General features: G+C 39.3%; 1 protein-coding gene across 1 annotated transcript in view; it reads right to left on the reverse strand.

Annotated features, from left to right (window-relative positions):
• Window positions 1-246: 246 nt before the first annotated feature.
• LOC133449653 (zinc finger protein 345-like) overlaps window positions 247-13,288 on the reverse strand; it is a 42,918-nt gene continuing 29,876 nt past the window's right edge. The window contains exons 3-5 of the mRNA XM_061728784.1: window positions 5,910-6,137; window positions 929-1,405; window positions 247-290 (exon numbers count right to left, since the gene is read on the reverse strand). Coding sequence (XP_061584768.1) covers window positions 247-290; window positions 929-1,405; window positions 5,910-6,137 — 749 coding nt within the window. The remainder of the gene's footprint in view (window positions 291-928; window positions 1,406-5,909; window positions 6,138-13,288) is intronic.

Consider the following 13,288-nt stretch of genomic DNA (forward strand, 5'->3'; position numbering starts at 1 on the left):
AGAAAACAAAGTGACTTGTTCTTTCAATTGGACAGGACCTGTGTAGAGCAGTGACAAATGGCGAGTGGAAACTTCCAAAACATGTGCTTTTATGTGCCACAGTCCGGCACTTGTACCGGAGCAGACAACTGACCACCATTCTGCAGAGATTAGGCCATTGCGAATCTTATGATTTTGGATTGGAGCTGGAGACAGCATTGGCTAAGGCTGTGGATGAAATGTCAACTTCCCTTACACCTTCTATCATCAGAGGAGATGGGAATGAGGTGTTCCATAGCGAATGGGACAACCTGAACAGAGTCACAACAAATGTCCATGGTTCGAATGTTGTTAACAGTGCCGGCGGCATCATGATCCAGGAAACAAAACCGGGTGCCACAAGCTGCCAGGAGAGAACACTACCTAAATATGACAGGACCATGGAACGTCGTCTGAAACTGGATACACCTGAGACCCTCCCTCCACTGCACATTGGTATCAGAGTGGGTCCTAAGTTTAGCATTTTAACTAGTTTAGCTAGTTTGCTTAGCATCCAGACGTAGTACACTTGTAGACTGTCTTTGAACACTTGATCATTCTCCGCAGGAGGTATGAAGGACGCATCTGCAGGAAACTTACAACATTCGAACCATGGACATTTGTTGTGACTCTGTTCAGGTTGTCCCATTCGCTATGGAACACCTCATTCCCATCTCCTTTGATGATAGAAGGTGTAAGGGAAGTTGACATTTCATCCACAGCCTTAGCCAATGCTGTCTCCATTCGCAATGGCCTAATCTCTGCAGAATGGTGGTCAGTTGTCTGCTCCGGTACAAGTGCCGGACTGTGGCACATAAAAGCACATGTTTTGGAAGTTTCCACTCGCCATTTGTCACTGCTCTACACAGGTCCTGTCCAATTGAAAGAACAAGTCGCTTTGTTTTCTCACAATCAGAAACAGTGTCTCCAGAGAAGAGAAGTTTGAGGAAGCGGTCTAGCTCTTCAGGTAACACCTCTTCTGCTGTCTTGTTTAGGTCATCTGCGGTAGGTGGCCAAGGCATAACACTGGACTTGAAGGCCTTATTGATGACGCTGCGTAGGGTGAGAGCTACATCTTTTACACTGTCCACCGTTCCAAGTCGATACGCAAAGGCCATGGCGTCCTCCACAGAAATACGGGAAGAGTGGACCAAGTAAAAGGCAAGGTTTCCTTTGTCCTTAACAGGAACTTTGGAAAAGGCTAAATGCTTCTTAAGCTCCTCATCACCTTGCAGACGACTCAGAAGTTTATCTCCTCTGTATTCAGGGTTAGGGTTATTTTGCTTTTCGAGCTCAAGGATATACAGGTGGCGCAGGTAGCAAAGTTGTAGGACTTTGTTTTGTTCTATGACCTGCTCTTTAATGTGGTCCCTCACCACGTTGTATGCTTTAAGGTGCGCAGAGATTGTCAGTTTCTGACCTGAGGCTTCCTTTGTCAGCTTCTTAGAATGATTCAAGTACTCTACTTGTAAGGCTTTCCAGCAGGTGACATGATAGCGAGCCCCTTTCGCATACAGGTCTTCATTTTTCACTTTGCGGAGCAGACTGCTTTTCCCTAAAGCTTCAGCCATAGGTTCAATGCGCTTCCATGCGGCACCATTGTTTTTCCAAGTAAATGGGACAGTCCTTTGGATTTTTCCATTGAATTTCTTTTCATCTGTGTCACAATATATACATTCTACTGGAAATGCAGAGCCTGTGGCTGGGTGTGACTTCCGGGGAGAGTACTTGTTGTCTGTTACTTCAAGCTGATGTGAATTGTTTTTTAGTCGATCAAGCTTGGATGTGAAATTTAAGTAATAGTTCCTGTGATAACCAGTACTGTCCAGGTTGACACCATCTAGGGTTTTTGGCAATAGATCACAAATTGCCTTCATCCGAAAAGGTGAGTCGATTGGCTCAGCTTGTCTCTTGTCTCGTATTTGAAGAAGGTGATGCAACTTTTCTTTGGGGTCATTTTTGGAGGCACTGAAGCAAATGAAGTTCCCAGGCGATGGACTTGGGGTGTGCAATACACAGGTATATGATTGGATTTTTAGTGGGGGTTCAGACACATCAGAAGTCTGATCATGCAGTCTCTTTGCACTTCTCATGTTTTATTAATCCATCACTGGGCACAGAAAAAAAGAATATAAAAAAATACAATTAGTGCCACTGGACTAAATTATTTAAAAAAAGGCCTGGATAATCGAACTTACTGTATGTCACATTTCTTTTAGCGTACCCTACTGTTAGTTAAAACCTACAAAATACAAGCAAAACAGTAAGAGTTAAAAGCTAACCTCAATGAAAAAAGCTAGCTAACATGCTAGTTGGTTAGCTTGTCCAGCTAACCAAATAGAAATGAAGCTATTTTGAAGAATGTATTACCTCTGGCTCTAATATAAGAAAAACAACCATGTATAATGTTATATTAGCAAAAATGATAAGATATAACCTTATATTAGAAATGATAAAACATTCAGAAAATACTTACACTCCTTGTTCAAGTTTGCTTGTGTTTGACAGTTGACAGTTGATGCTACAGTTGGTTTGAGATTTCAAATTCTGAACATTCTAAACACCTAACAGTGGGAAGACACGCCCCTTTTATTGAACATTCGAAGCATTCTAAATGGGTTGCATCCCCCGCATTTTGCTTCATTGCTCATTCCACAAATGCAGATTTCTTACAAGTTGTACCTCGTTGGGAAGGGGACTAATTGGGCCTTTTTTTGGTGTAAACAATACACCAACAGGTATTTCCAAAAGGGAGATGCACTTGATTGAAAAAAAACATTTTCAAGCGTTTTTGGGTAATTTTGCCCTAAAATACTACTTGAAGCTCATTTTTCCCTAATAAAGAGTGGTTCTACCATCCCAGTAACCTTTCCATTGGATTCCTGGTGTCAATATTATGAGAAAAAGTGTGTTTGTTTGTCTTTCTAGGATTTATGGTTCAGAAGTTATGGAAATCTGCGTTTTTGCCATTTTAACAGGCAAAAATTCTAAATGGGTTCCAAAAAAGAACTTTCGGACCAATTTTTTCTCGGGCAACAAGCAAAAATCGTAAGCAAACACCTAAAGGATCCCAAAAAAACACGTTTCAGAAAAGAGTCCATCGGGTGCTCGGGAACCCCTCCTTCCTACTAGACTACTTCAGCAGTAACGACGGAGCCCACCGCCCGAGCGGCACCGACCTCCCCGGCCGCGCGGACGCGTCAGGATAAATGATCACGCCGCGCTCGCTCGCTCTGGGCGCAGACCCAAGTAATCGATCCCTGATCCTGGCGGATCTAAACGTACTCTGTGCAAAATGAAGGATTTTCTCTATAAATACACACCATTTCTCTTACTATTACACGTACAGCTAGCTGAGTGTCTTCTCCTCATTTGGTCGGGAGTTGCTATGCAGTCCCGCGGCCCCCGCGGCCCACACGTACAAAACTGATTTATTTTTCGCGGCCCACTAGATGGCGCTCGCGGCCCACACTTGGGCCGCGGCCCTATGGTTAAGAATCACTGCAATAGAAAATAAAGCAATGGAATTGATTTTGTCGCTGACGCTCACTTGCATCGCATGCAGTTAGGACACGGTGAAACTCCGCCGGCCGGAGCTTCCGCTATTTTTTTGTAGCGGTATATTGCGTCATTCAGGCAGCGAATCAGCACAGTGCCTCATTATCATAGCCCCGCCCACTCAGAATCCAGTAGAGATAATGAGGTTAGAGAATGGGAAGATAAGGACATGGTTTAGAGCAGTGTTTCTTAACCATAGGGCCGCGGCCCACACTTGGGCCGCGAGCGCCACCTAGTGGGCCGCACAAAAAATTCAGTTTTGCACATGTGGGCCGCGGGACTGCATAGCAACTCCCGACCAAATGAGGAGAAGAAGACACTCAGCTAGCTGTACGTGTAATAGTAAGAGAAATGGAGTGTAGTTACAGAGTAAATTCTTCATTTTGCACAGAGTAGGTTTAGATCCCCCAGGATCAGGGATCGACTACTTGGGTCTGCGCCCAGAGCGAGCGAGCGGGGCGTGATCATTTATCCCGACGCGTCCCCGCGGCCGGGGAGGTCGGTGCCTCTCGGGCTTGCGGGCTCCGTCGTTTACTGCTGAAGGATTGTACATATAGATGCGTGGGCTGTCGTGTCTGCTGGACTGGACTGTTGTTCGGGCTTTCTCAAAAGCATCGGAAAGACTCGACTGCTCCGCAGCCAGAGAGCTGCAGGCTCCTGCCCGTCTGAGCTGATCAGGCTCGGATGAAACCTGACGCGCTGAGTCCTCTGACAACTGATTAATGTAATATCTTAAATAAAGTACAATCAAACTAAGTTTTGTTCCCGCTCTATTTTTAAATATGCACACTTGTATGCTGGTGTGTGTGTTGTTGTAAGGCGGCGCTCCGTGTGTGTTGATGGGGCCTTTCCACACGGCGCGCTGTGTGTGTTTACTGAAATGACACACACAAAACTGAGGGTGCGTCTTTCCACAGGCGCCCGTATGGTAAAAATACGGTAATTAGCTTGAGTGTATACAGAGATGAGAAGCGTAACAGGTGGAAAGGAAAGCTCAACCCGGAATGGACAGATTCATCCTAGTTCTGGGACAAAACCAGTGTCTCATACGTTCAGAGACCGTGGTGTTCAAAGTGCGAAAGTGAAACGCCACTGAAACAAAACACAAAGTTTTTCATCAAACATATCCACTCAAGTCTGAACTGAAGTCACAGAAAATAAACTGATAATCTTAAAACATCCTGCCCATATTTGGGTCCACATACAGCTGTGAAGCAGCTTTCTCCACAATGAACATAATTAAAACTAAATATCGTTCCAGGCTCACCAATGTTTATATTCATTTATTATAAAAAATGTGTTGAGACAATTAACAAAGAAAAGGGGAAATTCAAACTGCTGGTAGAGAAATAAAATAAGATAGCATTTGAAAAATAAAATAAAATGTATTTTATTTTTAAGAGAAAAAAATTCAAGTAATTCAAGTTAAATGGCAAATATGTACTTTTTTTATATAACAGTCAGATGCAGATGTTGATACAACTATGAGGCTACTTGAATATATATATATATATATTCCGGTATATATATATATATATATATATATATTATGATGTTCTGGACCTTCGCTTGAGTACATTTTCTCTAAATGGACCTCTTAAAGTTTTAGTTGAAGACCCCTGCTATACAGTGTTAATATTTAATGGGCCCCAGGCCACTCTGTACTGAAAAAATTGGGCCCCCAAGGTCAGAAAGGTTAAGAACCCCTGCTTTAGAGGCTGAATTTCTAATTTATTCAGCAAAAACAATCAAAAGCTTGTTTTTAAGACATTCAAGGCCTGTTTAAAATAGTTATTAGATGCCATAAATGGTCCCCTTTAAGTGTCTGCTCAGACACTTTTGACTCAATATTAAAATGTAGTGTTAAATAAAGGGAATTGTTCAAAAGAATGAGGGCAGTACAACACAGACTTCATTTATCTAGTGTGAATCGGCTGAACGAAATACAGATGTCATGGTGTCATTTTAGAATTATTGCAGGTCCAGAGGTAATTTAAATCCAGCACGAATAGTACATATGGTGAAAAAAAACACATAAAAACGCACTACTGTGTGACTCTTTTCTAATATTCTGACACTGATGTCTTGTGAGTTTGCAGTGAGCAGGAAACTGAAATCCAGCAGGCAAACAAAGAACTTTTTTATTTAAATGATGGAACAATGGAACACAAACGGGTGAAAAATCAAATTTAAACACAATTTTCAGTTGAAACTGAAAACAAAACTGAGCTCTCGAGTAAAACCTTCCCCACACTGATCACAGACAATTTTTTATCCAGTGTGAATACGCTGATGACTCCTTAGTTGATCTGACATGGTAAAAGCTGCCCCACACTGCTCACATCTGTAAGGCTTATCCCCAGTGTGAATACGCTGATGACTCCTTAGATGACCTTGTTGGGTAAAAGCTGCCCCACACTGATCACATCTGTAAGGCTTAAATCCAGTGTGAATACGCTGATGAATCCTTAGATCACCTTGTCGGGTAAAAGCTGCCCCACACTGATCACATCTGTAAGGCTTATCCCCAGTGTGAATACGCTGATGACTCCTTAGATTACCTTGTTGGGTAAAAGCTGCCCCACACTGATCACATCTGTAAGGCTTAAATCCAGTGTGAATACGCTGATGAATCCTTAGATCACCTTGTCGGGTAAAAGCTGCCCCACATTGATCACATCTGTAAGGCTTAAATCCAGTGTGAATACGCTGATGAATCCTTAGATGACCTTGTCGGGTAAAAGCTGCCCCACACTGATCACATTTGTGGGGCTTTTCTCCAGTGTGAATACGCTGATGACTCCTTAGATGACCTTGTTCGGTAAAAGCTGCCCCACACTGATCACATTCGTGGGGCTTTTCTCCAGTGTGAATACGCTGATGACTCCTTAGATGACCTTGTTCGGTAAAAGCTGCCCCACACTGATCACATTCGTGGGGCTTTTCTCCAGTGTGGATACGCTGATGACGCCTTAAAACACTTGACGTGGTAAAAGCTCGCCCACACTGTTCACAGCTGTACAGCTTCTCTTCAGTTTGAATCCTCTTTCGGACCTTCAGGCCTGGTGAAGTGGTGAGGACTTTATCCCTCCTATTTTTTCTCTCTTTGGCTTTATGTTTCTGTAAGGAAAGGGAAAAAGACTTAGATCCTGTTGTTGGCTGACCTGACAAATCCTTTTTCAGTTCAAATCAAGTGCTTTCTGTCATGATCGCAGTTAAATGAAGAGTTTTATGTCTGAGTGCTATGTTAAGCATGTTCTGTTATCAATGGCTCTTGACAGCCAGAAATATTCACATAAAACATCTCAATATGTCAAAACAAAAGTGTGAAGGGTTAAAGCTACCCACCCTCAGAACAAAATCATAAATTGTTTATAGAAATTCCACTGATAAAATGTGGGGATTAATGGTGTAATTTTGGTAGAGCAAATGTTCAGATTTTGGCCATTGTTTGTATTGTTGTTGTTTCAATCTCTGTGAGATGGTCAGGTTGAAAATTTATATTTACAGAGATGGACAATTTTTTAGCACATATGTTCAATATATGAAATAAATTGCGTGTGTGTGTGTGTGTGTGTGTGTGTGTGTGTGTGTGTGTGTGTGTGTGTGTGTGTGTGTGTGTGTGTGTGTGTGTGTGTGTGTGTGTGTGTGTGTGTGTGTGTGTTGGGGCTTGAAAATTCTGTTATGTACAAAAGACCTGACAAAAGTTGCAGTACCACAAGGACACGGCCTGAAAACTGGGCTGTCTTAAGTGTTGCATCCTTTGTTCAGGGCTTGTGGACTAACTCAGTGAACCCAGCATGGATAATTTGTACCTTTTGAACTTTCATTGAGGTGAAGTTTATTTGGTTTTGTCTGATTTGAAGCCAATTTAAGGTGTTTTCATGTTCATTTTAAATGATATGTTCATTGTTACTACTACTGATGAGCCTAAATTATTATTATTACTGTTCATTCCTGGACCGTTAAAACTATTGTGTTGCATTCAATACATTAACATAGGAATAAAGTTATTAATCTCCAAATGGAAATGTTTATTGAGAGGTTCTCTAATTACATGAATAAAAATACTTTTGAATTTGAATCCCATTCACTAATGCCCTGCCTACAGTCTACATCTATATTATATATTAGGACATAGACAAGTTTAAAAGTCTCTTGGGAAGGTCACATGTTTGTGTTTTCTGCTGCTCAGTTCAAAGTACTGACAATGAAGAGGATCTAAGATGGCGGAGTGAGTGGCAGCATTTTTGCAGGCTCCGTTAAGAGGCACTAATTAGTCCTTGAAAATAAATAGGAGGCGACCAGCGCTGCTATTCTCCATGCAGTTATGGCTCCGACTGGAAAAGTGGATACGCAGACTGAACTGCTGAAAAGTCTCTTCGGTTGGGTGGACTTGAGTCTTTTTCTAATGTTAAATGGAAGTTTAATAGTAGTCTTCTTGAACATAAAAAGTTTTATAATAAAACTAAAAATCTGGTAAAAGAAATTGATGACTTGGAAATGTCACCTTTGATGAAATGGGAGTGGTTTAAATTTAAAATTAGGGAAATTGACATTAGCACAAGTAAATGCATTTCTAAAGAGAAAAAACGAAAACAGCAAGGCTTTATTAGTAGTAAACAATTTGTGTCACAAATCAGATTTAACAGAAGAAGAACAAGTCAAAATGTATGATCTACAAAACCAACTAGATTATCTTTATGTGGAAAAAGCAAAAGGGCCATTTATTCGCTCAAGAGCTCGTTGGCTAGAGCAAGGGGAAAAAAAACACTTCTTATTTCTTTAGCCTGGAAAAACAAAGACAGACAAAAACGAAAATTCATAAGCTGTTGATTAAAAATACCAGCGTTGATATCCAAAATCAAGTGAATGAGGAAATAAGAATGTTTTATAATAATTTGTATATGTCAATATTTCAAGGGAGGATTGTGAACAGTTTTTTGAAAAAATAAGGGGGTGTGGAAAAGAAATTGATAAGAGTTTTGTGCAAAATATGGAGAATGACCTTAAAATTGAAGAAGTGGATATAGCAATTAGACGAATGTCAAAAGGGAAGTCTCCAGGGCTTGACGGTCTAACTGTGGAATTTTATGTCTTTTTCTGGGAAGATATCAGAGAATTACTTTATAATGCATTTTTAGAATGTATTTCAACTGGACGCCTGTCTTCTATCATGAAACAGAATTTATTACCCTAATCCCAAAGCCCAACAAGGATAGACTTTTACTAGATAATTGGAGGCCGATAACTTTGTTATGCAATGATTACAAATTGCTAGCACATGTGTTCTCCAATAGATAGATATGGGTATAACAAATTTAGTTGATGAGTGTCAATCAGCTTTTGTTAAGGGTAGAAACAAACATAACCATACTAGACTGATTCTTGATTTGTTACACTACAGTGACTATATTGAAACTGACAATGTGTTGTTTCTTGATTTTTTCAAGGCGTTTGATACTGTTGAACATTCTTTTTTGTTGAAAGCTCTGCACTTTTTGGCTTTTGGGATTAATTTCTGTAATATTGTTAAAATGCTATACACCGACATCAGCAGCTGTTTCTCTTAACCCTGGAATGACTCCTAGATCTGCAGCGCTGCGTGGTATTCGCCAAGACTGCCCGATTTCACCGAAACTTTTTATACTGCCAACACAACTACTAACATTACTTAATAATTCTAAGGATATTCAAGGAGTCACAATCTTCAGCAAAGAATTTAAGATAAGTCAATTCGCAGATGATACGTCTATGTTTTTAAAAGATAAATCAATGGTGAATGAGGCTCTCAATACCATTTCAATCTTCTCCAAAGCATCCGGATTATCTCTTAATATTAAAAAATGCAAACTTCTCTCTATACATACAAGCTCTGAATCCTCTGTTGCTTCAATTGAAGTCAAATCTGAAATTAAATATCTAGGATTAACAATATCTAAAAATCTAATTAGAAGAGAAGACACTAATATCTCCAGCCTTATATTAGATATGAAGAAATCACTCAGCCACTGGTTGACTAGAGACCTTACTATTTTTGGCAGAACCAATTTATCTAAAGCGGAAGGTATTTCCAAACTGATTTATCCTTGTCACTCATTATATATCTCCTCAAATAATGTTAATAAAGCCAACACAGTCATTTTCCAGTTCTTGTGGAGGAATAAAACACATTACATCTAAAGATCCCAGCTGGTTAAGGAGTATGTCAATGGTGGTATTAAAGCTCCAGAGTTCCAATCTATGATCGGCACATTAAGAGAGAACTGGATAAAAGTCTGTCTGTCACAACCAAACTCCATGTGGTTTCACATCCCAACATCTGTGTTTAAGAAGATAGGATGTCTAGTTTTGGTTTTGAAATGTGATTTTGATGTGAACAGGATCCCCATTAAGTTGTCTAATTTTCACAAACAAACACTTGGTTTTTGGAAAATGGTATTTGTCCACAACTTCTCTCCTTATAAGTAAACTTTATGGAACAATAGAGTCATTACAATTAGTAGAAAATCAGTATTTAAAAGTAATTGGTTTCATAAAGGTATTATATATTTAACTGACTTAATGGTTAGTAAAGGGATTCTTTTAAGTTAGACAGATTTCCAAAAAATATATAATTTCAATTGTTCTCATAGAGAATTCAACTAAATATGTAGCATTATTCCTCTACCATTAATTCACCTAATTCAGAACTTTTTGGTGTATAATACAGCTTCAAATGTATTACCAGATCTATTAATGGACGGATGTACTCTGACTGATAAAAAGTGTGGTAACAAGTTTATTTGTAATGTTTTTAAATCCAGATTGTTCCATGATTTTTGCAGAAGGATAATTTGACAGGATTCTTGCATTGTAAATATAAACACATTAAACAAAGCACTTTCCCAATTTATTAAATGGCCTATTTTGCCTAAAGTTAAATAAGAACATTTTAAAATTATGAATAAGGTTTATTCTGTGGCAGAGTTTCTTAAAAAAGATTTTTTAATTTGAGGTAGATCAATGTTCCTTCTGCAAAAAGGATGAAGAAACACTGGATCATTTGTTTTATCAATGTCCTTTGTCTCACTGTTTCTGGACAGACAAACACAACTGGATTTAAGTTAAAATTAATAATGTTCCACCTTTTGAATTAAGCCATATTATTTTCCTCATGCGTGATTTGGAATTTTCTGTTTCTGATATTATTAATATAATTTTGTTACTGGGTAAGTACCATATTCATTGAGCCAAATGGAGAAATTGTAAACCTTCCTTTCGTATTTTATTGATGATTTTAAGATTTTTTTCACATGTCTCAAAAGAGTAGAAAACAAAAATGCAAGTAAAACAAGTCTAGACATTGCCCGTTATTTGTTATTCTAATGTAATAATTCCTCTCCTTTTCTATGCTCCGTTATGTGAATTTAGATGATTAAAATAAAGTGTTTGGATGATCAGCAGCAACAGAAAGAGCGAGGAGGAGCGGGAACGTGGACCTGAACACTGACCTGCAGACCAGCGGAGGAAGAGTCCGCTTTGGTCCTGCTGCTGGACTCCTGGTCCTGGTCCTGGTCCTGGATCTGGTCCTGGTCCTGATCCTGGATCTGGTCCTGGATCTGGTTCTGATCCCGGTCCTGGTTCTGGTTCTGATCCCGGTCCTGGTCCTGGTTCTGATCCCGGTCCATCTCCTCCAAACACGAGTGTTTCCTGGTGGGAAAATATTAAAGTGCAAACTTCAAGTATTCAAAACAACAATTTAGAATCGTGTCAACAATTTTCTTTTTTTCTTTTAAATAAACAAGACGGTGACTCAAAACAGAGGTAGGAATAAAAATCCTGGAAGTCTCTTTTTTTTTTTTCTCTGGTAAGTATTAAACTATAAACAGTCCATGTTGCTTCTTTTCAGCAACTTATAATACTAATGTAGCCCAGTTAAAATATAAGCCATGGTTTAAATAGAATTAAAATCATTAAATACGGTTTGTTTAAAAAGTGTTAAAAAACCTTTAAAAGGTTTGGTGTGTTTTTATTTACAAAACGTTTTTGTAATTTAATTCTTATGTCATAGAAGTTTGTTTTGTTTTGGTTTTAAAACAAAGAAGAAATGGTTCTGTAGCGTCCTCTCGTTGCATAGGTAAATGAGAGGAACTTCTGAGTTCTTTTACTTAACTCTGAATAACTTCATATTCATTATTCTGGATCTCCTTTAATTAAAATTAATTTAATTCTATTAATTAAAGCTCTCTCAGCTTGATCCAGCCTAGCGTTAGCCTAGCCGTTAGCCTAGCCGTTAGTGCGAGTTGTGCTCTTGAAAGTTCCATTTGTCCTCGGAAGTCGGAATTTCCTAGTTCCCAGTCGGAATTTTCAACTGGAACGCCCCTCGAAGTGGGATTTCCTACTAGGAAAGTGGGAGAAGCTTCACCATCCCCGAGTTACCATTCCAAGATGGTTGCCAATCCCAGTTCCCAGTTCCGATTTCCGAGGTAAATGGAACGCGGCAAAACTCTCTACAAATACAATAAACACACTGGTTTGTGATGGCTAACGAAATAAAACAGATTCCTCGGAATTATTACTTTTATCTGTGAACTCTGTTCTCCCGCACGGTCCTCTCTCTCTCCTCCCGTCGTCCGTCCCGCTAATCCGTCCCCTCCTTCTTTCCGCTGCAGAATGTTAACCCCGTAAATGCTGAGAGAAAACAACACATAACCATTTCTTCTTTTTAAAACAAAAACAAAAACAAAACAAACAAACTTCTATGACATAAGAATGAAATTACAAAAACGTTTTGTAAACAAAAACACAGCATACCTTTTAACGGCTTTTTAACACTTTTTAAACAAACCCCTGATTTTAATTCTATTTAAACCATGGCTTATATTTTAACTGGGCTACATTAGTATTATAAGTTGCTGAAAAGGAGCTGAAAAGGAGCAACATGGACTGTTTATAGTTTAATAATTACCGGAGAAAAGAAAAGAGAGACTTTCAGGATTTTTATTCCTACATCTGTTTTGAATCACCGTCTTGTTTATTTAAAAGAAAAAAAGAAAATAGTTCACACGATTCTAAGTTGTTGTTTTGAATACTTGAAGTTTGCACTTTAATATTTTCTTATGGCAGAAACAAGTATATTAAAAAGTTAAATAGAGTTTAATAAGTAAAGTCACTATTTTTGGGAAAAGCTAGTCAAAACAAACTTGTTTTGTTGTAAGGGGTATGTCATATGAGAGTTTTATCCAGGGACTGTTTTGTGTACACATTGATCTGAGTGCACCGGTAAGGAGAACGGCGCGGCGGCGCGGAAAGTAGTCCCGGCTGAAGTGTTAACGAGCTGTAGCTGTGTGTGACAGAGCGTGGAAATAAAGACCATAAAAGAACAAGAACAAGAAGCCGGACATGTTGCATCCCTGTTTCACGCCGGTTTTAAGGTTGAACCACTCGCATATTTCTCCTTGGTCTTCCACTGCACACTGGAAGTCTTCATAGAACGATTGGACCATTCTCACAATCTTCTCCGGGATTCCATACTTCCTCATTATGATCCACAGGCTTTCATGATGGACGGAGTTGAAAGCCTTTTCAAAGTCTACAAAATTAATGAATAGTGTTGCTTGCCACTCATTAACCTGTTCGTTGATGTTTCGCAGTATGAATACTTGCTCAGTTGTTCCCCTGCCTGTCCTGTATACTGCTTGTTCTTTCCTGAGTCTGTCGATTGTCGATT

Source organism: Cololabis saira, chromosome 1, assembly GCF_033807715.1.
Source record: "Cololabis saira isolate AMF1-May2022 chromosome 1, fColSai1.1, whole genome shotgun sequence".
Lineage (NCBI taxonomy): Eukaryota > Metazoa > Chordata > Actinopteri > Beloniformes > Belonidae > Cololabis > Cololabis saira.